At 39.8% G+C, this 24,538-nt stretch overlaps 1 protein-coding gene across 2 annotated transcripts; it reads right to left on the bottom strand.

Annotated features, from left to right (window-relative positions):
* Window positions 1–671: 671 nt before the first annotated feature.
* Window positions 672–18,065, bottom strand: ppp1r26 (protein phosphatase 1, regulatory subunit 26). Of its 2 annotated transcripts, XR_005993207.1 has the most exons (6): window positions 17,930–18,065; window positions 9,683–12,929; window positions 6,773–6,887; window positions 3,328–3,418; window positions 1,137–1,222; window positions 672–1,046 (listed from the first exon to the last, which is right to left on the bottom strand). XR_005993207.1 is itself a non-coding variant. In XM_041810973.1 (5 exons), the coding sequence occupies exons 2-5, from the start codon at window positions 12,856–12,858 to the stop codon at window positions 1,037–1,039; spliced, it is 3,387 nt and encodes a 1,128-aa protein (XP_041666907.1). In that variant the 5' UTR covers window positions 12,859–12,929; window positions 17,930–18,065; the 3' UTR covers window positions 672–1,036. The 2 variants fall into 2 exon arrangements, 1 of the variants encoding a protein (XP_041666907.1); XM_041810973.1 differs by lacking the exon at window positions 3,328–3,418.
* Window positions 18,066–24,538: the final 6,473 nt, after the last annotated feature.

Here is a 24,538-nt window from a genome sequence, read left to right as displayed (position 1 = left end):
AGAACTAAATGACACGTACATGCTCGTAGAAAATTTTACTAAATTATTATTTTCACAATGACATGCCATGGTGAAGTTACTGTACAGTATATATATATATATATATATATATATATATATATATATATATATATATCTTATCATAATAATGATCTGTATCTATACAGTTACATTGTTTATTTGGACACTTTTGTCTTTCTCTATAAGTTTTACATCAGATCTTATTTTACCAACTTAACCGACCTAACAAAATAACTATTAGGCAAAATGTAGTTAAAAACGCTAACTTAACCACGGATATTAATCCACTAAACAACAACGTTAGGGAAACTGGCTCTGAACGTGTTGTTATTCTAGCCAAATATGACAGTAAAACTGTTTAGCTTACCCATGGAGTGTTATTCCATGCAATCTTGTCTCCTCTGTGCATCACAGCACAGGAGGGAGGTATCTTGCCCAGGAATGCCTCTGGCAAAATGGCGGCGGCATTGCCATATGGCCCACTGGCCAATGCAGCGTCTATGTATATTATAACTACAGACTAAACTAGATCCTTGCACTGAAGCTCGTTAAAACTCTTTTCCAGAATGAATCATTGAAAATTACAGCACATGAACCGGTTATTTACCTTAAAGTGTATTTATTAGTAGAACAAAATCAGGAGTAACTGTAAATCAGCTGATTTGAGGGCAGAATTATTGGTGTGTCAGTTGCCCCCACGCACCCATGTAGTCAAGTAAAACCAAATAAGTTTGGACAGAGGTGACTAACGTTTTTATCTCAGTGCAAGCAATCATAAATGCTGCCTGCTGGCTTCACAAACATTAACTGTGCTCCTAAACGTTCCTTACAGTTACAAATTTCTCTAAAACAGAAAATTGGATGAATTCTACAGTGAACTGTGCTTAAAAGGTGCAAAAATGGCCTAAAACGTCAAATCCTAGAGAACCTGTATAAGAAAACATTCGCAGAACATGGAGAATTACTCTTCAACACCTAAGGCTGGTTTATCTGCTTGCTGGGATAGCCTGGTGCTTCATTTCTTCCTGAAAAACAGAAAGAACCTAAGCTGAGAAAGCGCTCTATTACTGTGATCTCTAATTCAGGAGACAAATCAGCTGGATCCAATCCCATACCTGTCAACTGGGATGAAGTGAAGCTTTCTTTTGACTCGCTGCACAGCCTGGTTCTGCACAGGAACACTCCTGAGAGAAGGCACCACCTGCAACATCAGTGGAAATATATGAGGTATGGCTATTAAATAAAAGGCTGAGCATATGAGGCTAAAACCACCTGGCTCACATTCACACCGAGTACTAAATAATAAAGGTTGGGCATTCATGCACAACTGCTGTAAGTTTCCAATAAGTGACGACTTTAGTTCATTACTAGCTACTCACTGAAGTGCACGTGTTTTTTCTAAGACGTAAAAAAATGATTAGCTTAAAACTTGAGCAATGCATTATCTTGAAATTTTTGTTGAAATTGAACAAAACAGCAGCCAAATCTTTTCCTACATTTGTGTTTCTACGTGTTTGAATGGCACAAAAGATTTTGTGAAGGCAGAGAGGATGTCCAAGAAGATGAACGTTCTGGACGCCCATGCACATCAAAGTTGTCCCAAAGCTTTTGACTCCTGGTCAGAAGGAAGGAGGAGATTACGTTAGGGCTGAACGATTTGGGAAAATATTCTAATTGCGATTTTTTTCCCCCAATATTGCAACTGCGATTCAATGCGCAATTATTTCTTAAGTTCCTCATCTCATGTATTTTCCGGCAAAGACAAGCAAAAGGCATTCTATACCAGCGGTTCTCAACCTTTTCGGCCCACGACCCCCAAAATAAATGTGCCAGAGACCGGGGACCCCCACTGTACCTGAAGGTGGCTGAATACAGCCATGCACGTTCAAGAATAGTCACGTGCAGACAAGGCCGTCAATTAGGGCGAGGAAATGGAAGATCTTTCTGGGGCCCAGCCAAACTGAAGCCATTAAAATCATGATCCATTGTAAAGTGAAGCTATGATATTTTATATTAACCTGAATAATAACCACTCTTATCAAAGAAACACATTTTAATTCATTGGTGTAGTATGTAGCCCTCTTAAAAATGTAAATCTTTTTGTTAAAACAGAATGAAAATATGTTAAAAATAGATAAAATGGCTTAAGAATAACAAAAAATGATGAGACAGGTGGGGAAATTAGATATCATAAGTTGCAGAAATGGGTTAGAAATGCCAAAAATTACATAACAGTGGCAAAAAAATAAACAAAAATGACAAAAATGGGTTAAAGTGGTAAAAATGGGCATATTAAGTGGTAAAAGGGGATTCAAAAGTGGCTGAAATGGCGTTAAAGTGGCAAACATAGGTGGAAATTTGGTAAAATGGGATGAAAATTGATATAAATCAGCAAAAAAGGGTTAGCGGAGACAGAAATAGAATATTCCAAAAATAGGCATATCAAATTGTGAAATGTGGCTTAAAAAGTGGTAAAAGGGGTTAATAGTGACAATACTATCAGCAAAGCCAACAATATGCAGAGTGGCAAGATTTGGTTTAGCAGTGGCAAAAACAGGCAGAAAAAAGTGGTGGAAAGGTTTTAAAATGGACTAAAATGGGTTTTAAGTTGTAAAAATATGTTAAAATTGGCAAAATTGGTGGGAAATAGAGATGAAAATTGGTTAAATTGGTTAAAAATTGGCAAAACTGGTGTAAAGTGGCAACAGTGTAATTCAAAAAATGTTCTAAGTGTTTTTAAGGCATCTGGAGACCCCCTCTCAGTGTCTCATGACCCCAAATAGGGTCCTGACCCCAACGTTGAGAACCCCTGTTCTTTACTACAACCAACACTATATTTGATTAAAAGGACTTAACAATTTTGAAAAAATATCGAATTGTTATTACTTTAACTCAAATTGGATGTGAATTGTTGTATTAAAGGGAGTGACTTGTTTTTTATGTAATTCTCATATTTAATAAGAAAAACATACAACAATGAAGAAAGTAGGATTTTTTGCAGATTATTCTTGACATATGGCATTTGAATGATTACATGATATGTAATGCATAATATCTCTGCAGCAAAAAAAGTTTTAAACTTCTATCTGGCACAAAAACCAGGTTAAAGGAACACTGCACCCACTGCGATTTGAAAATTGCAGCAGGCCATATTGTGATTTCATCTAATTTGCGATTAATTTCCCGGCCCTAGATTACATGCCATGAAACTTAGATCCTCCAATATGATCCTAAGACAAATGGCAGATATCGGAAAACACCATCAAGGATACAGAAAGCACGACAAAGCAAGTCCAAATTTCAGACCATGTTGATTGTTTTCTTTGACAGGAAGGAGATCATTTTGGAGGAGTGGGTCAACAGTGAAGCAACACTTTCACAAACAGGTTCTGGAAAACTGAGAGAAAAAGTCTGAAGAGAGCACGATTGTGGAAAAATGGTTTCATTCTTCATCATGACAACATGCCAGCTCACACTGAGCTCTCAGTAAAGCAATTTCTGACCCAAAAACATCCCAGTGCTTGATCACACTCCATCTTCACCTGGTTTAGCACCGTGGGAATTTTTCCTTTTTCTTAAGATCAAATCTGTGCTCAAAGGAACACGTTTAGAGTCTGTGTCAGACGTTAAAAGGAACCCTGCATGATCAGACAAGTTCATCTTGTTGGACAGATATTTTTATCTCTCATACAGTACTGTGCAGAAGTTTTAGGCATGTAGAGCGCCTACGGTTCTTCACAGGTCCTGATGTTCCTCAACCCAGGGCTGAAGAAAGGAGGGAGGGTGGCCAGAGTCAGTGTCGACACATTTGACATGTACGTGTGTCGCCCAGCAGCCAAGGTCGAGCTTAACAGCATTTCTTTTGTCCGGGCCTTTGCACCCCTGATAATACGCCCAGAAACCACCAACAGTTTTCAGGTGCTTAGAACATACACACAACAACCAGGGGGTTGTGGCAACCCTCCTACCCGCCCTAACAGTACCCTAGGCTATGTTTAAGCACCACATCTACCCATAACTCTGCCCTAAAGCTGTGCTTTTTGTTTTGATCTCATCAGATTATTTTCCCATGCCCTTGGTAATGTACAAAGACATGCAGAGCATGACCTGGGCTGTGTCAATCCTCCTTCCTGCCTGATGGGGCACACTCGCCATTACACGCCTTACTTAAGCCTCAAATCTCAGCCCAAACATGCCTAAAACTTCTGCACAGTACTGTATGTATATTGAACCAAAAATACTCACCAGATATCCTAGATATCGAGTAAGTTTGAGCTTACAACCTCACCAGGAGGCCGCCATGTTTTCATCCGCGCTAGTAGTGTGATGTCACTAGCGCTCCTCACTGTTGCTATAGTAACCGGTTTTCCAGAATGGCAGTATGTTTTACTGCCATAACAGCTTTCATAGCAGACACGAGTTTGCTGTGTGTTGGTTTTGTCTCCCTGCTGTCGAAGCTCTGTCATTCCTCCTAAGTTTTACTTTAAGAAAACTCCCTACAAGTGACTGGATTTAGTTAAAGCATGCCAGGAGCTTTTCAAAATAAAAGCATTATGTACATACAAAGGGAGTTTCTCCAAAGAAATGCTTGAGTGGGATTTTACTTTGAAAAGTGCAAACTGGAAGTGTTTTCGTACTGTATTTATCTTCACCTGCAACATTTTGAACTGTGTAGAAACACAAAGCTATAATAGTCCAAGTTTGAGGAACAACTTTATTAAACAGATGCATTTTAGCTCGTGGCTTTCATTTCAAACATGTTCTACCCATGTGGACATAAATATTTGCTACAAAAAGGTAAACATGGCTCTGTCTTTATCATTTTCCTGTCTAGTTTGACTGATGACCGCTCGTCGTGCAAGGAAAAATAGAAGAGACCTCAAATCAAAAATTCTCCGTGCGTGAGACGTGCAGCGTCTCTGAGATCAGCCCTAACACTGGCTGCCAGTCTGAAACAGTGGTTACTATAGCAACGGCAAGGAGCGCTGCAACACTGACGTCGCAGTACCAGTATGGACCAAAACATGGCGGCCTCCTGGTGAGTTTATAAATTCAAAACGCAGATATCTAGTGAGTTTTTTAGTTCAATATGCATATGAGAGATACAAATGTCTACCCAACAAGACGAACGTGTCTGATTATGCAGGGTTCCTTTTAAGAAAAGGCTCTGTTACAACCCTCAGACTGCAATGCTGCGATCATTGGAAGACCAGAATGCAGCGGCGTGTTGATGCAGAAGGAGAGTATTGAAGGAGAAAGATGCTAAAAATGTTTAGGTTCAATAAAATTGTATTTCAGCCTTGTTTTCTAAATGCCTATATTTTGCATGCATTTTATTACTGCTATTCTTTTATTACAGTTTTCCTTGTAAATTATCTTAAAACAGTGATTTTCAAATATTTTTTGCACAAGGCACACTGAACGTCAAGCCAAAATCTCAAGGCACACCATCTTTAAATCCATGCAAAACTGCCTCTTTAAATGGTCTTACAGCAGGGAGGTCAAACTCAGACATAGCAAGGGCCAGATTCTGAATTTAGGTCTAACCTGAGGGCCTCACAGGGTCAACACTTAACCATAACTGTCAACTCATTTTCACCAATGACAAATTATGGGCAAAAAACCCCTTTGAAATTTAAAAAAGTCAAAATGGTAAGTTTTAGAGCTCAAACTCTGAAACAAAAAAAATTAAATGAATGAGTTCAAAGGGTAAAAACACATTATTAATCGTCAAAATAATGTTTTTATAGGTAAATATATGAGATAGAAAGTCAAAATAAGGTTTTTATAAGTAAATATATGGGATAGAAAGTCAAAATAATGTTTTTATAAGTAAATATAAGATAGAAAGTTAAAATAATGAGTTTAAAAGGTCGAAATATGAGTTCAAATAATAGATTTTGAGTATAACAGGTAAAAATATGAGATTAAAAGTTAAAGTTAGGAATTGGAAGGTCAAAACATGACATGAAATTTGAAATTTTAAGTTAAAAGGGCCAAAATATGACTTAAAATTTAAAACTGTGAATCCAAAAGGTCAAAATGTGTGATAAAAGCTAAAATTACGAACTGAAAAAGTTAAGATATGAAATAAAAAGTCAAAATAATAGGTTTAAGTCGTGATTCTGAGATGCAATATAGAAAGTATGAAATGAAAACACAAAGGAATTTTTCCCCTCATTCCTGACTTTTTATCTGATAAATTTTTACTCTTTAGTTTTTCAATTTTTTATGGCTTAACAAGGATATTTTGAATCATTGAGGTTAAATTTACATTTTTATTTGGCCCCCAGGTCTTGAGTTGGACACCCATGTCTTACAGTATGTTTAGTTGGTGTATAGTTGCAGTAATAATATGTGGTTGCACAAATTCACAATGGTACACCATTTAGGAACAACTGAATTACACAAAAATATGCCAAATTTAACATTTTTGTGACATATGTTTCAGCTATGTCAACCTTATGTTGATTGAAGCAATATGCTGGAGCACATCCAAAAGTTTTTGCACCTGTTATTAATTTTTGCACCAAATTATAAAAAACATGCACATGTAGAAAAAGCACAGTAAGAAAATACCAGCCATACTACAGAAAATGTTCATTTCCAAAGAGGCTGTCCCTTTTTTTTGATAGTTTTATAATCACAGTAATAGACGTGGCTCAAGACACAGCATTTGAGAACCACTACCGTAAAAAGATTTAAAAATACTGAAGCAAAACCTGGACATCACATTTCTACGTAATTGTACCTCTCTGCTTTTTTCAGTCTGGTACCTCCTGCTGAACATCCTGCTTCTCTCCTCTGTTGTGAGAGCTATACAAGGTCTGAAGGTGATGCCAGGGTCAATGGCACTGGACAAAGACCTGAGCAAGGCAGAGCGGGGCACAAGTCAGACCAGATCTTTGAATAACAGAACCCTAATAATCCAAACTCAACCCAGAGAATCTATCCTCCAAACTAAATAAATGTTAGCATCATAAAACTGCACATTTATGACAAAGACACTGCTGCGAGGATCCCACTCTTTATTACACAGATGCACTTAAAAGACACAGCAAAGTTTTTTTCTTCTTTTGAGAGAGTGAAAGAAAGAAATTTCTTACAAAATATTTACAAAACCTGGCAATGCACAGCATGTTCAGTATTCTTTTGTCGATAAACAAAAATAAATAGGCTTTTTTCACATATGAAATTCAAAAAAATTTCGACATGAAAAAGACATGAATGCACAAGATATCAAGTTTGGCAAGACAGAGAGGAGTTATTCTGAATCCGGGACACAATTTAATCAGAGAGGCAAGTCCAAGACTGTTATAGTGGCTTTCCGAGGATTTAATTCCCACTGATTTTGGTGAAAGCGTAAAATAAACTAAAGGCACCGTGCCTGAAAACAAAAGCTGTTAGAAAGAGGGGGTACAACTGTTGGTGTTAGTCAAGAAAGAATACAACGTTGTTTAAGCCACACTGCTGTTTTAAAGTTAAACGGACACAAAGGGCTTATTAAGGATAAAGAGCGTAATCATCCTTTAAACCAAGGTCTTTTAATGTCAAACCTAAAAAAAGGCTAGATCCATGGGTCAGGTTAGAAGCAGGTTTTCTGATATCATAGTAGTTAGAAATAGCAAGTTGTTGAATTCTCATAAATCAGAATTTGTGTATGTTTATGTAACAGCAGCACGGATTAATATTGCTTATTTATGTCCAACCACTGATAAAATAAGAGAAACCAAACTGTTGCTGAGTTTAGGGTCAGTGTATTTTCTGGCAGATCCATTTCCTGGTTGAAACCAGACTCAAAAAATGGGAGAAACTCTCGTTATTCCATTTTTGACCGAAAAAAGGAAAAACAAATAACATTTTAAAAAGGGGTCAAATTTTTGTTTTTTTTTTCCATTCCATTATTTTTTTTTCTTTATTTAATGAAATACTTGAGGAAAAGGAAGTCATGTGACCCATTGGGAAAGGTGAGCTTTTCAAAATAAAAGCCTCCATGTCAAAACAAGAGCCATCCATTGAACTATAACAGGCAAAAATGCTCTTTATTCAATGTATGATAAATAATGTAAATTGTTAATGTAATGGCAATCTAATGGACTGCAATGTTAATACCTTTATAAGAAAACCCTTTTATTCCTTTGTCATACAAATTTATTATATATAGGGCTGTCAAAATTGACGTGTTACTGCAGATTAATCCATCACTAATCTGATTAAAAATTTCAACACAATTAACCCATCTACAGCGCAGAATGGCTCAAAATCCCTGAAATGTCTCTTGCAACGCATGTCGAGTAGTTTGTCCAAGTAGGGTTACCGCCGCGCATGCGCAAATGGGCCGTTGATCCAGCAGTGACCAACCAACTCGATATGGAAGACGCTAAACAGCACACTGGCCCTCTGGATGGGAGATCTGAGTACAAAAAACCCAAGACTGAACAGTCGACTGACATAAAGTATTATGCACATTCTGCAGGAAGGAGTTTTCTTTTCACCGAAGTACTTCCAGCTTAAAATACCACATTAACGCGAAGCATACGTTCATCAGGGATTCTGCTAGCACTTTGGCTAACGCGTCGCCAAGCTTGCAACAAACCGCCCTCACGGAACGCCAAATTTAAAAGGGAGACTTTGAATAAAAATGAATATTTTTCATCAAATTGATCTGTACTGTTTTGAAATTTGACATTACCAGCTGCCTACTGGGTGCCAAACATGTCTGGCCCGGCTACAGTTCTTGATTTAAAAATTTGGCCCCGTTGAATTTGTAATCGAATAGCCCTGGCATATATATTCCTTTCTTTCTTGAGTCTGCTTGCCGATGCAAAATAAAACGCAATTAATAGAGATTAAAAATGAATGATATTTAATCATGATTAATCTAAATTAATCCACAGAAACCCTTTGATTAATCTGATTAAAATTTTTAATCGTTTGACAGCACTACTTATATATATAACTATTATCATACTGTAAAACACAATGGATGGCTCTTACTTTGACATGGAGGCTTTTACTTTGAAATGCTCACCTTTCCCAGTGGTCACATGACTTCCTTTTCCTTGAGAATTCCATTAAAAGATGAAAACAAAATAATGGAATTGAAACAAACAAAAATTGGACGCTGTATTTTAAAATGTTATTTGTTTTTCTGTTTTTGTGACCAAAACGAAAAAAAAACGACTTGTTTTCCTTTTTCCCCATTTGTGGTCAAAAACGAAAAAATGGAATAACGAGAGTTTCTCCTGTTTTTAGAGTCTGGTTTTAACCAGGAAATGGATCTGGCAGAAAATGCTCTGACCGTTTCCATACCCCCATATCTTTATTTAGTAATTGAAAACTTTTCTTTTAATGTTGCACATTAAGAATTCTGCATTAAATTCTGAATTTTGCTGAAGGTTATACATTCTGACTGTTGTGCCAACATGCCATTGTATTGCTTTCAAAGTTTGATGTGGATAAATGTCAAAGCTTTTTTTTAGTTGTAACTGTGTTACACAGATGTAAAAATGTACAAACCCATCTAAAAATGCCCGTTTTGTTTAATGGTATTCCCGCACACATGAATGAGCTCGATAATAACCCACACTGTAATTATAATCAGGGCACAACGAAGAGGTAAAAACTTGGATAATGGTTCTATTTGACAAAAAGTACTTACAAAGTGGGAAAGCCCTGCTTCTTCTCTTGATTTCTCCTGCTGCCTGACTCACATTCTGCCTCATCTATAAATTCATCCTCTCTTCTTTCTAGATCTTTTTCCTCTATCTTCATGCTCTCTGTTTCCCTTTTTCTCTCGCTTAGAGAGTCCGCCCTCTCCTTTCCCTCGCTCCTTTCCCTGCTTCGAACCTGGACGTGGTTGGTCCTATTGGTTTCCAGTTCAACAAACACACTTTTATCCTTAGACATGTGCACCATACTCTTTGTCTCGCCCTCTATCAGACACTGTGACCTGTGGTCGGACCCAAGGCTGCGTGCAAAGGACATCCTAGGATGCTGCCTGGCAAGAGATGAAAGATTTAAAACGGTGGATCTGTAGGTTGAGTTTACAGTCGCCTCAGCAGAGCAGGGAAACGGTCCTCTGCCCGTCCTTGCAGAGGACCAGGCAGCGACTGGAGTCTGGGATTTTGGGGTGATGACCCCGCTTTGATACGGTGCAGTCGCTGATGACGTCTCGCTGATTCTAGACGCCGTGATATGGAATGGAGTCCGACTGAGAGCCCTTGTGTCGGTAGTGGGTAGGCCGAGGCTCTGGCGCCACTTCATTGACTCAGAGCGGGAATGAGCAGCACTGGGGCTCAAAACTTGTCGAACTCTTTCAGCGGATGGCGTTGCCTCACTGGTGTCGCTTCTTCCAGTGCTAGGCTGCTTTTGCTCCATTCTGGCAGCCCCAGCACCATCAGCGGGCTCCAGTAGACCGGGGCTGCAGGGCAGGACTGCAGACATATGCAGTACTCCAACAGTTGAGGCGTCTTGCTGAGAACTTTGTGGCGTTAAAGACTGCCCAGAGAGAGGACTGGTACTTTTTCTTGGAATTTCAGCCAGCTGATTTTCCTGTTTAACGTCTTTATCTTTAGGAGGGCTTTGAGCCACATCAGTGCCGTTCCTCGAAACATCTTCATCTTTTCTTTTATCTGAAACTTTTGCCTTTTCAGCCAGAAACCTTCTGATCTCTTGCTCAATGCTATCATCGCTGTCTACTGAACTGCTGTCGTCCTTGATCTGAAGAGCAGTCTGAGAATTGAGCGGTGGGGCGTCATGACTCTCACTTACTTTGTGCGTATCACGCTCCTTACTCTTATCAGCTTGCTTGTGTTGTAAAACAGTCTTTTTACTCAGCCCAGACTTCTCTTTCATGTCGTCCTTACCCTTTTGCACTTTTTTCAAAGCACTGCGTTTGGAAGTAGGATTATGTTTTGACTTCTTGGGCTGTGAGGAATTTCCTAGCACGGTTTCTTCATCCTTGAGGCACTTCTTTGATTTCAGCTTTAAGTCTCTTTTCTTCTTTGACTTCTTTTTCGTCTTGAGCAGGTCTTTAATGGCGGTGTCCAGGTCTTCGTCGCTGTCAAGCGAGCTGCTTTTGTCCCCGCTTTGGTCTCTCTCACGCAGTCCGGCGTGGTGCGTTTGACCTCTCTGGCTTGAGTCAGTTTTAGAGGATGTTTCTCTCACTTTGTTTTCATTCACAGATGCGTTAGCTGCATTTACGTCTCTGTTTTTTCTTCTCTGTGTTAAAGACAATCTCAGAGGTTTCTTCTGGGTTGTAACTTGCTTTGCTTTCACTTCATCTGGTTTATTTATACTTTGAGTTTCTTGGGTTTTTGCAGAATCTTGTGGCTGCTGATGCATTTGGGCTTTCTGCTCGAGAAATTTTCTGATTTCTTGCTCGATCCCATCTTCACTGTCAATGGAGCTGCCATCACTTTCTTTGTCTTTGCTGTTGTCAGGAAGGGAAGATTGCAGAGGAGATTCTAAGGGGGTGAAACTGCTCAGACTGACGCTGTGATGGAAGGCCTCAGGCATAACAGTTTTGGAAATGTCCAGAATTGCTTCAGCACACATTAGCTCTGCTGTTGTATTCACCTTCGGAGGGGCAGAAGGAAAAGCCGGTGGCTCGTTAGAACTCTCCGTTTTTAATGAAGGCAGTCCATTTCCTTTAGCTTTCAAACCCTCTGATGGTGCATTCTTGGGTGCAGACAAAAGTGGAGGTTGAACAGCTTTTGCTTCTTTATCAGTTCTTGATTTTTTCTTTTTCAGTTTACGTTTCTTCATGTTTTCCATGCTTATACTTCCGACAGCATGTATAACTGACCTACTAAACGTCTTCTGCTTGTGCAGGAATGGTTTCAGACCACTCTTCTCCTTGAGTTGCTCAAGCTGGTAGCAACGAATAGCTTCCTCGATCCCATCATCACTAGTGGAGTCTGAATCCTCACTGAATTCGTGGGGATTGAAGGTTTCCCTTTTGTTCTGCTGCTCCTTCTTCTCTAACTGGTATCTTTGAATGGCTTCCTCTATGCCATCATCACTGCTTGAGTCATCGGAGTCTTCTTCCAGTTTGTCGCTGACTGGGCACTTTACTTTACTGAGGAGGCTGCCGGTTTTGGAGGGGCTTTGTGTCTGCTCTTCTTTGGGCAAGACTAAACTTTTGGTTAGTGAACTTTTATTTGAGTCAAATTTCTTTGCGCTGTTTTCTTCTAATGAGGCCTTGTGTTTAATGTACTTCTTTATAGGTATGACAGCCGGTGCTGTTGGAGTCTCAGCTTTGAGGCTTTTTGGAAACTGACTACTGGGTATCAAAAATGTGTTTGTGTCCGAGTTCTGTTTGGGAACTTCAGGAGCAGGTGGGTTTTTCCTGGGAATTTTGGATGATTGGAAAAAGTTAAAGCACGGTTCAGCTTTGCGTTTGTGACCATCCTTTTCCTTCAGGTACTCCAGTATTGCCTCCTCGATTCCTCTGTCCACAGAGTCATCGCTGTCAGTGTCACTGATCTCATGATTCGTCGGGGAGGACACGTCTGCTAGCTGGCTTTCGGTGGGACCTTTAGTTTTGGGTTTAGCTCCCGCAGAAGAACCCACTGCAGCCTTGCAGGCTTGGGGATGACCTTCTTGTCCTGATAGAACATTTCCCTCAATATCATCGCCCATCTCGAGTGAGGACTGGGTGCTCCTAAGGCTCTCTATGATCATCTGGACCTTGTCTGAGATAGGTGTGCCTCTGGTGGACAACTCGGGGTCAGAGTCATTGAAGCAGATCGGAAGGCTATAGCCTCCAGGCGGGCCACACGTTCTCCATTCTGTTTGCGTCGCTGCGACAGGAGGTACATTCATCAAGTACATTCTAGAGAAGTGAGGTGAGGTCCTGGACCATTGGAGTGCAGCCGCCTCCGATTGCAATCACATTTTTCCGTCTGAGAAGAAAACAGAAAAAGAGAATCAGTGAAGTTGAATCCACTAAAGGCCCCCAAAGTTCCCCCACTCTGGTGTCTTGATTCGAGAACAGCACATAGAAATGTTGGAGCCATGGGTACACCTCACATGAAACATCAATTTTACAATGTAGTAGTTGATATTTAACTTTGAATTGATAATGTGGTACTTTATTTTAAACTATTTAGCAGAGGTGGAAAGTAACTAATTACATTTACTCACAGTTCTGTACTTAAGTAGTTTTTTGGGTTCTTGTGCGTTTTTGAAAAAATGTGTTGCTATAGTATAGAATGAATTATTGCTTGTTTTTTATTTATTACATGAGATGAGGAACACAAGAAATAATCGAATATTAAATCACAATTAGATTATTGTCCCACATTGTTCAGCCCTAGCACAATCGACCCAAAACCCAAAACATTTCTCTTATTTAAAACTCGGGGAGGTCTTCAGTTATCACGGTATCCACATGTCCTTTATTCCCATGCCTTACAAGCACAATGTGTTGTTTAGGATGATTGATTTGGTGACATAATCAATAATTCAGCCCCCAGATATGATATTAAACAACAGTCAGATACAGAGAGAGTGGAGACAACAATGTCCAAGCGACACCACGATCAGAGGAATTATGGATTAAGAAAATATAATGTATAGGCATAGTACTCAACACAAGTAGATTTATAGATCAGTACTTTCACTTAAGTTCAGTAACTGTCCTTTTACTGGAGTACAACAGTTATGTATTTTGCTAAGGGGGCTCAGGTTTATCAGTCCGTCTTCTAAGATGTACCAATGTGTGCCAAGTCAGCCAAATGGCTGTGCCTAATTACTGTATTTATTACTTTAACTTACTCAACCCTGCTCAACCAAAGAGGCACATTGTTGAAAAATACCTTCGCAAGAGCCACAATCAAAGTGGTGAAAAGTGACAAAAATGGGTAAAAGTGGCAATACAAATAAGTAAAAGTGGGCAAAATGGTCAAAAAGCAGAAAAAAGGGTCAAAAAAGGGTGAAAGATAGGCATTAAAGGCCAAAAAAGTGGTAGAAAAACTGGATTGGAGGCGTAGAAATGAGTGAAAAATGACCAAAATAGGCAAAAAATGGGTAAACATGAGAAAAAGGTGGCATTTACTGGCAAAGGGCAGATGGAATGGGTGAAAAAGTGGCAAAAGTAACAGTAAGGGGGTGAATTTGCATATAGCAAAAAGCAGAAAAAAGTGGTCAAAACTGGATAAAAGTAGCAAAAATGGATTAAAAGTGGCATTAAAATTAGATAAAGGTGTCAAAGCAGTCATAAAATGGCAAAAGCTGGGTGAAAAGTGGCAAAAATGGTGAGGAGTGACAAATTATGAGTTAACTAAAATTCGCAAAAACAAAAAAGGTGGGAAAATGGGCAAAAATTAGAAAAAGTGGCACTCAATAGCAAAAGGCAGCTTAATTGGGCAAAAAGTGGGAAAAAATGGCAAAAAGGGGGAAAAGACTACAAATAGCAAACAACAGGATAAACATGTCAAAAACTGGTTTAAAAGGGGACTAGTTATATAAGTGTGGGAAACAAAAGGATTAATGTGACATGCGATAGATAATTTCTCAGGTCAAAGGTTTTTTTTCTTTTAGGTTTTCTGGGGGCATAAAGAGCCACATGTTGAGTATCACTACATTAACTGAACAGTGTCTAATAATGCGTTTCACCAGAGAGACCTTGTCTCCAGAACTCTCCCTCTCATTCCATCACTACTATCACTTTCCTTGATGGACAGCTCCGACTGCACAATACCGCTGAAATACCAAAAATCTTGAAGTGAAGGTTAGTTGATTTAAGTTTTTGATCAAATCCCAAAACACTGAACAAATGATAGAACTAAAGGACGACATATGTAAGCATGGACTGCAGTAAAACAATGCTGTTGCATGTTTAATGCAAATAACCTTACCTATCATCAGCTGGGTAATGAGGTCTATTTCTTAGATGACTGTTCCCAAACTACCTTGTTCTTTGTATGTTTGTATGGGAAAAATACATAAACAAAGGAGGTAAGTCTTAAATTTAATGTTGACCTGGGAAACATTCAATGACAGTAATGATGATGATGATGATGATGATGATAATGATGCCAGTCATGTTAATCAGGCATTAGAAACTGAAATGAAGAGCTGATAAGACAAACACCCGACTGGTGCTCGAGGAAATGGAGTCGAAGATGAAACTCAAACTGATCCTAAAGTCAGAAAGCTCAATTTTGGTGACCCCTGCAAGCAAAAAGGCGCACCTTGACCTGTATTTACACACTGTTGGTGGATAAGTAGTAATCTGTTGCAGACTTCTGATAATCAATATTAATCTGGAAATTGCTATTTCGGCACTTTTGGCCTGTGTGCGTTAGGGATGCCCAATATTATCGGCCTCATATCAAAATTTCTGCCAATATTTTCATCTGATATTTTGGTTGTGAATATCAGCACATATCAACTGTAAAATCTGGCCATATTTACTAATAAATGAATAGTTTTAGGCTGGACCGACAGACCTATGTAAGCAGAGATGTTTTCTTTATTCATCCCTATTCTTTAAACTTTAAAGTGTGTTTTAAGAAAAAAGTTAACATTAATGCTTGTGATTAATCTTGAAACCTTAAAAGGTTAAAAAATAATAACACAATTTAATCATATGACTAAGTTTGACCACAACTTGCTCCCATAGTCCTCCAGCACAGATGTTTACGTGCGTGGGGGTGAAGAGGTGAGAGGGTCAGATACGGACTGAGGTCAAGCCCCCACAGGGTTTTGTGGTGCACGTATAGAAGAGACATTACGGCAAAGACGTGAAACAACTGTATTTCAAAATAAAAGGCCTCCGTGCTGGTTTGACAACGATTTATGAGAAGGAGGTCGGCTTAACAAGACGACACGACCCACTCTGGTGGGATTTCAAAATAAAAGCCACCTGAAAAACGTCTAATTCACTTTATTCCTTACGTTTTAACTTAGATTAAATATGAACTCCCTGTAACCACAGACTCACTCCACCTTAAATTGACAGTTGGCAACCCCACAATGTGTCAAGGTAATCTGATGTGGAATTTCAAAATAAAAGTCTTCTCAAATGTGTCATTTTCATAGTGCAACTGCCTAACTTTAATCTGAAATAATTAAGAAACTACCTGTTCCCACAGACTCATTCCACCTTGGACTGATAGTTGGCATGTTGAATGTTAGTTAAGATAAAACCAAAGCTGTGGGTACTGCTGCAGTGATGAACTCTCTTTAGTCTGAAGTTCCACCTTCAGGCAAAGCACATCTTTGCTAATGTTAGCAAAGACGCTAACAACAACATGGGATCAAGCCATGGTCACACCACTCTGTTCAGCTGCTTCAGGGCAGTTTTCTTCTTCAGCTGCTCAGATAAATGCTGAAAAGTGCTCCAAAACTTTGAGACAGTCCTGTTTGTTAACATTAATAATCCAGTGTAGGCCATACAGCAATTCAATCTAATTTGCAGTTGCCCAGCCCTATATCAGTCCATTTTTTCCCTAAAAGATAAAAACTCATCAGGGGTTAGTTTGAGCTTCCAAAAAAACCCTCTCTAAGTTTAACCCCCTCACCCCATGTTCAAAAAGTGAATATCAGGCCCGGGATCAGTCAGCCTATTTTTGAATAATCCACACATTGTTGCTGGAATTACGCCAAAAAAATTCTACACCCATATCAATATGTCTTTGCAGGGCTAATATCTGATATATCGATTGTAAATAAAGGCAGAAATATTCTTATATGCCAGTAATGATAATTTCCTTTTTAAGTAATATCTGCAGACACAGATATCCTGCAGATAATATTGTATGTTACATATGTATAGTAAATTTGAATTTGCTCATCTTATCCTCAGTGTTACTGACTAACCACCAGAGGTTACTCTTGGTTTTACTCTCTAGGTGTATTTTAATATTTTGTAAACACAAAGAGGCGCTGTTTTCCCCCTGTTTTATTAAACATTACCACATTTGTTACTGGTCAGTATTTAACTATACTTAAGTAAAAGTCACCTCTTGTACCTGGCAGGTAACACAGATGTGTGATGTGATTAAGAGACTCCGTCTATCAGGTTGCACCGTGAGCACACCATGGTTAGAGTTGAGCCGTGCGGCAGTCACACAGAGCCCCCCTCCAACGAGCATGCTTTCGGACATTGTGCCTGCCAAGGAGGCGCTATACTGGAGCTTTTGCTGGCCGACCGACCCCCTATTTAAATCCTCTCGTCCGGCAACCTCCAGGGGAGGATTGGCAACCTCACTACGGCTTAAAACCAACCGACTATATTTCTAATTCTTAACCAGTGTCGTCAGGGATAAGTAGGACCAGGAAACCGGGATGGTCACCAAACGACGCCCCGCTGAAAAAAGCCGAGTCGCCCATAAAGCGAGCTAAAAACGCAGCCTGACGCTGCCTAACGCCAACTTTGTTTGACATATCATGTTTACAACCAAAGTTTCTGCATACATGCTGCTAGTGCTTAGCATTTTCATTATTACATAACCAGACCTGCTGTCGCGTGTATTCGCCCTCCGGAGGCTTCTCTGGTTTCAACCGAGCAACCCCGGCTGTCCCCGTAACCATGTAGCGGCGCGGACTGCACTGATGCCCGGCGTGCAGCGTTAGGAGACTCCGCAGAGCAACCATGTTTCTTGGTACCGGCCACGGTTGTCAAAACCCACGTTACTCGGTAAATATCACCGCTAAAGGTAAGCAGGATCAACCGGCGACGCTAAATAAAGCAGCACGGTCAGATTTTGGGCAGAAATTTAAAAAAACGAAGAGAAACGTTGGAGGGATGACCGTTGCTGGTCGGCGACTTGAAAGACACAGGCGGGCCTCCCGGCTGCTGCAGCCCCGGCATTTTCTCCGGCAAAGAAAGCCTTTGTACTGAGCCCTCCTAGCCTCGGTTATTTCCACACAAACACGGTGCTCAAGCCCCACTCACCTCTGTGTGGTACAAAACGCTCGGTACGGTTGAAGAATGTCGCTGCAGCGTGGTTTGGAGGTGTTTGGAGAGCCGTGGTGGCGGTATTTCGGTGTCCGTCACCAGCTCACTCTGTCAGCCTGAAGCTCTCTGCCGAGTCCCCCCTCCGCTACGACTGCCGGGCGGACAAGCTTCCTTAAACCCAGAGTCCAACCAACCAGGACCCATTCAAACATGGCAACGGCTATTTAACCGAACAATATGTACTGTTACATTTAGAACGACTTTATATGGCATAGTAATACCTTAAAACAGCATGTTAGGTTATTTTATTAGTAGTTGATTAATGCATTAAAATTAAATTTCCTCGAAGTGTTAAATACCTCTGTAGTAGAGGCTGTAGGCTATCACAGGGATTAGCTGCACTATTATGCCTTTAAATGTGTTTTATCTTCAGTGGTGCAAACTGGTTTTATAATATAACAATAATATCCAGTTATATTTTACCCAGGTGAGGGTTCCCATAACTTTGCCATGCCTAGGACCCCCATAAAGCATTGGAACCCCCCCTCTCCCCCCTGCAACGTTTCTAAAGGTCACTGAACACAGGGGCGTAGCTAGAAGGAATATTACACAGGCCCCCCTTAACCAGCTAGCCAAGCAACAAATGTTGCATCATTTTTACAAAAATCTATGCATTTTAATGCATTTTTGAACGGTAATTTCCCCATTTAGGAGCAATAATTTTACTATAGTTAAATTGAATTTACTTGCATTATTTTGCAGCACTGGACTTTACAGTTTGGTCATTTTAAAGGGGACTTATTGTGCAAAAATCACTTTTTCAGGCTTTTCTAGCCTAAATATGTGCCCCTGGCCTGTCCACAGTCCCCTCAATACCAGTAACCCCCCCACCTTTCAGAAAATGTGTGCTTAAAGGTACAATGTGTAGAATTTGGCTGCATTTCGCCGAACAGAAACGGTGTACATGGGATATAATGTTTATATATCTATGTGAAATATGTTAAAATAAGTGCACAATCATCCCCTTTAAACTTTCGTTTTCTTTTTACAAAATTAGAAAAAAGCTTTTTAAATTTACATTACCGCGGGTCGCCCTCACGGAGGCTGCCATATTGAACCGCCATGTTGTCTATGGCAACGTTTTTGGGACAGAAAAAGCGAAACGCGATTTTTAAATACGAACCTGCCCGCCGGTCCTAAAAGCTACCTGGAAGGCAGGTGGAGAAGAAGACTGACCATAATCTATTGAAATTATGGTTTCAAAAAGGAATGAATAAACCCTCACCTCGTCACTGCTGTAAATGATGTCCGGCTCACGATCCTTTTTGGTCTTCACAGGCTCTCGTCACCTTGTGATGTGATGTTTTGGTAACAGATCGGCTCATTCTAAAATCTGAACGCTAGATGTCGCTAAAATGCCAAATTCTACACATTGTCCCTTTAAACAAGCTATTCTCAGATTTTCCCCTCATGATGTCATGTTGGGAGTTAGCGCCGCCCACAGGTCCTGTTGGCCCGCCCCACTTGGTAGAAAGTCCCGCCCTCCTCTCCTGATCCTCCTCTCTGCTGCCAGCTGAGATGCTGGATAGCTCAGTGGGTTACCCTGCTGACTTTGGTCTGGGAGATCGGTGGTTTAGGCCCCGTCCATGCAGAGACGAAAACGATATATTGGCGTTTTGTTTTGCAAAAGTTTTTTGTAAAGACAGAGGTGTTTCAGGAACCACTGAAACGACTGAAAACGCTGTAGTGCAATGCCAAGCCTGTAAGTGGCGCTGTGTTGCTGCCACGAAAATGCACCAAAGGAGAAGAAGAAGATCACAGAAAACTGACACAGACTTTCTTCTAGTTGCCCTTCTGGTTGGTCTCCACATTGAATTTAAGAACATCTGGTTTATGCCTTTCGCGGTGGTGGTAAAGGAGCATCAGATTTTGCAGTAAAAGCCACAACAGCCTCACCAGACTCTGCAGCACGAACACAACCCTGTAGTCCGCCATTATTGTTTTGGTCGGACTAGCGCAGGCGCCTTAAGGGAGCTACGCTGTGTGTGACGTAAACGTTTCAAGACAGATGCGCATAGCCGTCCACACGGAGACAAAATGGTAGTCGTTTATGGATTTATGCATGCTGGGACCCGTTTTCAAAAAGTATCTTTACAGTCACCCGAAACGCCGTTTCTGTGTGGATGAAACGCCGATACGACATAAAACTTTTGCGTATACTCCTGAATACGTTTCCGTGTGGACGGGGCATTAAATTCCGGCCAGGTCCTTAACTTTCGATAAAAGTGTCTGTAATATTACAATATCAGGAGTGCCACATCCATTTCCTGAAGGGGTGTGGTCAGGGGCGGAGTCAGACAGCTCTGTAACATTTAAAGACACAGACACAGAAATGGCTTGTTTTTAGATAAGCTGAAACAGAGGGGTTTTTAGACATGCAGAAATCCAGTGCTAGAGTGTTTTTACAGCAACAAACTTCACAGTCATGTTTTGGGGACCTCTGAGACCGATATAAACTTGTCTTAAAGGGTAAAATATGTCCCCTTTAAAGGTAGAGCAGGGGCCCCCAGTATTTTAGTCTACTTGAAAGAAATTTCATTGTGGTGACCGATTCATTTAGTCACTTTTGATTCAATAATGACAATTATTACTAAGAAAAAACAAATAAAAACACATTTTTCACTGCAGGCTTCTCAAAGGCCCCTCCCTACTGTGGGCCCAGGTAACCAGTAACCCCCCCCCCCCCCCATGTTATGCCCATGATTGCCCATGATAATGGCAAGAATTAAACACATAACTACATATATTCCATATTTTTATAAATAACCTACAGTCTTGATATTCAGTCATTTCAGGGTATTTTCGCAAGTAGTTAGTCATTTAGAATTTCCATGTGTGTTCTTCTCCATATTCCAGACTGGTGTGTCATTTTATTTAAAGAAGGATATGCATTAAAATAGAGCACTTTGGTTTTTAATATGCAGTGATTAATTAAACTAAGTCATGAAATTTTCCCCCTCCTTCCCCAAACATCTGTACTGAGCTTCAGTATATTTCCATGGGTTATTTATCATCAGCCTATAGGTCAGTGGTCATCAACAGGCAGCCAGGGGTCCATATTAGGCCCCCCGGAGCTTCCCATTTGGCCCCTAAAGGCCGTTTAATTCAGAAAACGTATATTTTTCAGGGTATCTTTTGCCTTCATTAACCCTAAAAATGATCAATATTGCAACAGTTTAAGCAGGACTGATTTACATTTGACCATTTTTACAGAAATCCACCTGTCAGCTATCACTTAGTAAATATGATGCACACATACTCACTGTTCTTGTCCTTATTAAATCTGCAGTTTTTGTGTTAAATTTCCACTCCAGACTCTTCCACAGTGCCTGAGATTTGAAAGAAAAGATCTACTTCCTGCACATGTTTCTCACCAATCAGGACACAGCGCAGTAGAGTCAAACCCAGAGGTGGACAACAGAGAAACCCCAGAAATACGGAGCTGTGTCTGGATGCAGTAGGTAGAAGCAGCTGATCTTATAGTTAATGCCTAAAAACTGCTACTATAATAATAATATGTTAATTGGACCAAAATATTAATTTGAAAGTCTGGCCCATGTACAAATATAGTTGATGACCCCTGACCTAGGGGCAATCCTCTTTATGATGTATTTGAACTTCTGATAAAGCAGCAAGTCAAGATTCAGGAAAATGCATGTATTTTTCAGTTGATTCATTTTAATCTAAATAAACTGGACTTTAGTAACCCATCATACCGACAGTCTACAGTCTTTGACTGAAGATTACTGGACTCCAGTATGATGTATCCTGATTTTAGAGTGATAATGACACTTTTAGCTCATTTAGGTGAATAAAAAAATGATGTTTTCAATTAAGTATATTTTTAGGTTGAACATTATTTTTGCCTAAATGTTGCGTAGATTTGTTGGGATTTTTAATTTAAATTTTTGTTTAAAAGTGTGCAAAAATAGTGCATTAAACTGTCCCATAAGCAAAATTCTAGGGAAGTGCCCACCCCTCGGCCATCTTTTGTTTGGGCTTAGCCCCGGATTTTAAGCATGTCTGGCTCCACCCCTGTAAAATGCTGTTATAAATCTAGAATTACAACTTTTAAACTGATATTGACTTTAAAGTGCCTATGGAAACTATTCAGCCCCTTGGATGTTTTACCCCTTTATGGATTTTATACATCAGTCATGGTAAATCAACATAATTAGGGTTGTCCCAATCAGCATTTTTGGCCTCTAATCCTGATTTGATTTTTAAATATTGAATATCTGCTGATACCGAGTCCTGATCGGACTCTCATAATTACCTAGATTAGAGTTTCAATTGTTACTAGATGTCTCAGACTTATTCCATTTAACTCAGTACAGCCAAAATTGTTGTTAAAAACATAAAATCACATTTCTGCTCAGAAAGGCAGCTCTGCTCTGTTTCACTTTAATCATCTGTCAAAAAATAAATTTACATGCTCGGTGCAGTGTTTAGTATTCAGACAATCAAAATCCACTTGAAGTGGTCGGCTCAATGACCTGAGCAGTCAAAAAAGTGAACTCTAATAACCTCAGATTCACTTAGAGGTGGTGTAACAGAGTCAATAGTCACAGTAACATATGAATTCAATAAATTAATTTTAAATATTATAATTCCACTTAGAAGTTAACTTGACTCTATTAGTCACAACAAATGAATGAATTAAAAACATCCCAACTCCACTTTATAATGGTGTGAAACAGTTTAACTTGAATAGGACCAAAAACAAATGAATCCTACAGATTCAAAACAACAATCCTTATTAAAATGTAGCAGCTTAATCAGAGACATGAACCAAAACATTAACAGTGCAATAAAACCCAAATATCAAATACAAGAACTCTTGTTATTTCACTGCAGTTTCTAAAGTACAACTAGAGCTGCTACATCACTTTTATTTCTTTACCCACTGTTACTTTAAAATGAAACTGGCGTGCATGTAACACTGCACGCTTTAACTTGAAGGTGGACTCAGTCCAGAGTGCAGTGAGACTCAGCAGAGACATGGGGCAAACGTCTGAGCTCCAAACGTCTGTAGTGAAGCTAATGGCAGTGAAGTTGCTTTTTAAATTCTCTGCTGTCACGCACTTTGTTGTACAGCTCCGGTAACGCAGTGTCAGTAACGTAATGTTGAGACGGCAGGGCATAGCGTGGGTCTAAAAGCTCAAGAAGACGATAAAACCCCAAATTCTCCACCACAGAGATGGGCTGGTTGTCCAGCGTAATGAATTTGGCCACCTTTTCTGTTATCTTTGTGCCTTTTCCCTCTCTTTAGGGTATTTGTCTTTCCTCTGAAAGTCCAGAGTGTGTATCTTTGGTGAAGCCGCCTGTTGCTGTAGTGAAGTCTCCGTATTCTGCTGCATGTTTACTTCAGAGACGACGGATCAAATTTGTAGAGTTAAACGCAGCTCAGCTGCTACCACCTCGTGAAACGGTCGTGTTACAGATGCTGCTAGTGGCCGTTGGACTGTTTTCGCTCTCACATTTGAAGTATTTCCAGACCGCTGACATTTTAACACGAAAGCTAACGTTGCTAATGCTTTGTTGTTACTGGCAGGTTTACAGCCTGTTGTAAATGATCGTCTGGGCTGATCTGATCAAATTGCCGATCGCCGATCAATTAAAGATGCTTAGTATCGGCCCCAATCTGATACATGTGATCGGGATTGGGACATCCCTGAATATAATTTGTCTTTTTTGATCAGAAAAGATAAAAACAACCTCTCTAATGTCAAATTGAAAACAGGTTTCTACAAAGTAATGACAATAAGATAAAAACATATAAGGTAAAATAAGTGACTCCATAAATATTAACCCCCGTCAAGATGGCTGCTGAGAAGCATCCCTACAGCATGATGCTGCCACCACCGTGCTCCACAGTGGCGATGGTGTGTTTGTGGTGCTCTAGTCTAGATTGAATCTGAGTTTTCTTTAACAGTGTCTCCCATAAAGTTTTGACTGGTGAAAAACCCAGCCAACAGTTGTTGTGACTTCTGCTTTCCAATAACCTTTCCTCGGAGTGTTCTTTTTTCGTCATAGTGAAATGGTAGCCAGGAATACTGATTAACCAGTGATAGGACCTGAAGTGGCTAAAAGTAGTTGCAAAAATGGGCAAAAAAGAGAATACAAGTGGTATTTAATGGCAAAGGGTCATTTAAATAAGGAAAAAGTGGTGGAAAAATTGCGAAAAGGAGCAAAAATGGTCCAAAAGTGGCAAAAACGTGGCATAAAGAAAAACAGTGACTAAATGGGCAAAAAGCAATCAAGAGTGGCAAAATAGGGCAAAAAAGAGAAACAATTGGTATGTATTGGCAAAAGGTAGCTTAAATGGGTGAAAAGTGCCGAAAAAATGGCAATAATGGGACAATTAAGTTTGACAAAGCTTTCTGTATAAGTCTGGGAAACAAACTGATTTATGTGAATAATTTCTGGTCAAAGTTTCCCTTTTCTAAGGTTTTCTGGGGAATAATATTTCAAAGTAAGAATTAAAAGAGCCACAAATCATCACAAAAGAGCCACACGTTGAGTATGACTGCTATAACATAACTA

Source organism: Cheilinus undulatus, linkage group 17 (genome assembly GCF_018320785.1).
Source record: "Cheilinus undulatus linkage group 17, ASM1832078v1, whole genome shotgun sequence".
NCBI lineage: Eukaryota > Metazoa > Chordata > Actinopteri > Labriformes > Labridae > Cheilinus > Cheilinus undulatus.
This window is presented reverse-complemented; position numbering and strand designations above follow the sequence as displayed.

Excerpts from the sequence above, each read along its gene's own strand:
- ppp1r26 (XM_041810973.1), bottom strand. The coding sequence starts at position 12,858 with ATGTACTTGATGAATGTACCTCCTGTCGCAGCGACGCAAACAGAATGG. Across the intron at positions 6,888-9,682 it reads AAGCAGGGCTTTCCCACTTT|GTCTTTGTCCAGTGCCATTG; the intron begins GTAAGTACTTTT and ends TGCCTTGCTCAG. Across the intron at positions 1,223-6,772 it reads AGACTGAAAAAAGCAGAGAG|GTGGTGCCTTCTCTCAGGAG; the intron begins GTACAATTACGT and ends CTGATGTTGCAG.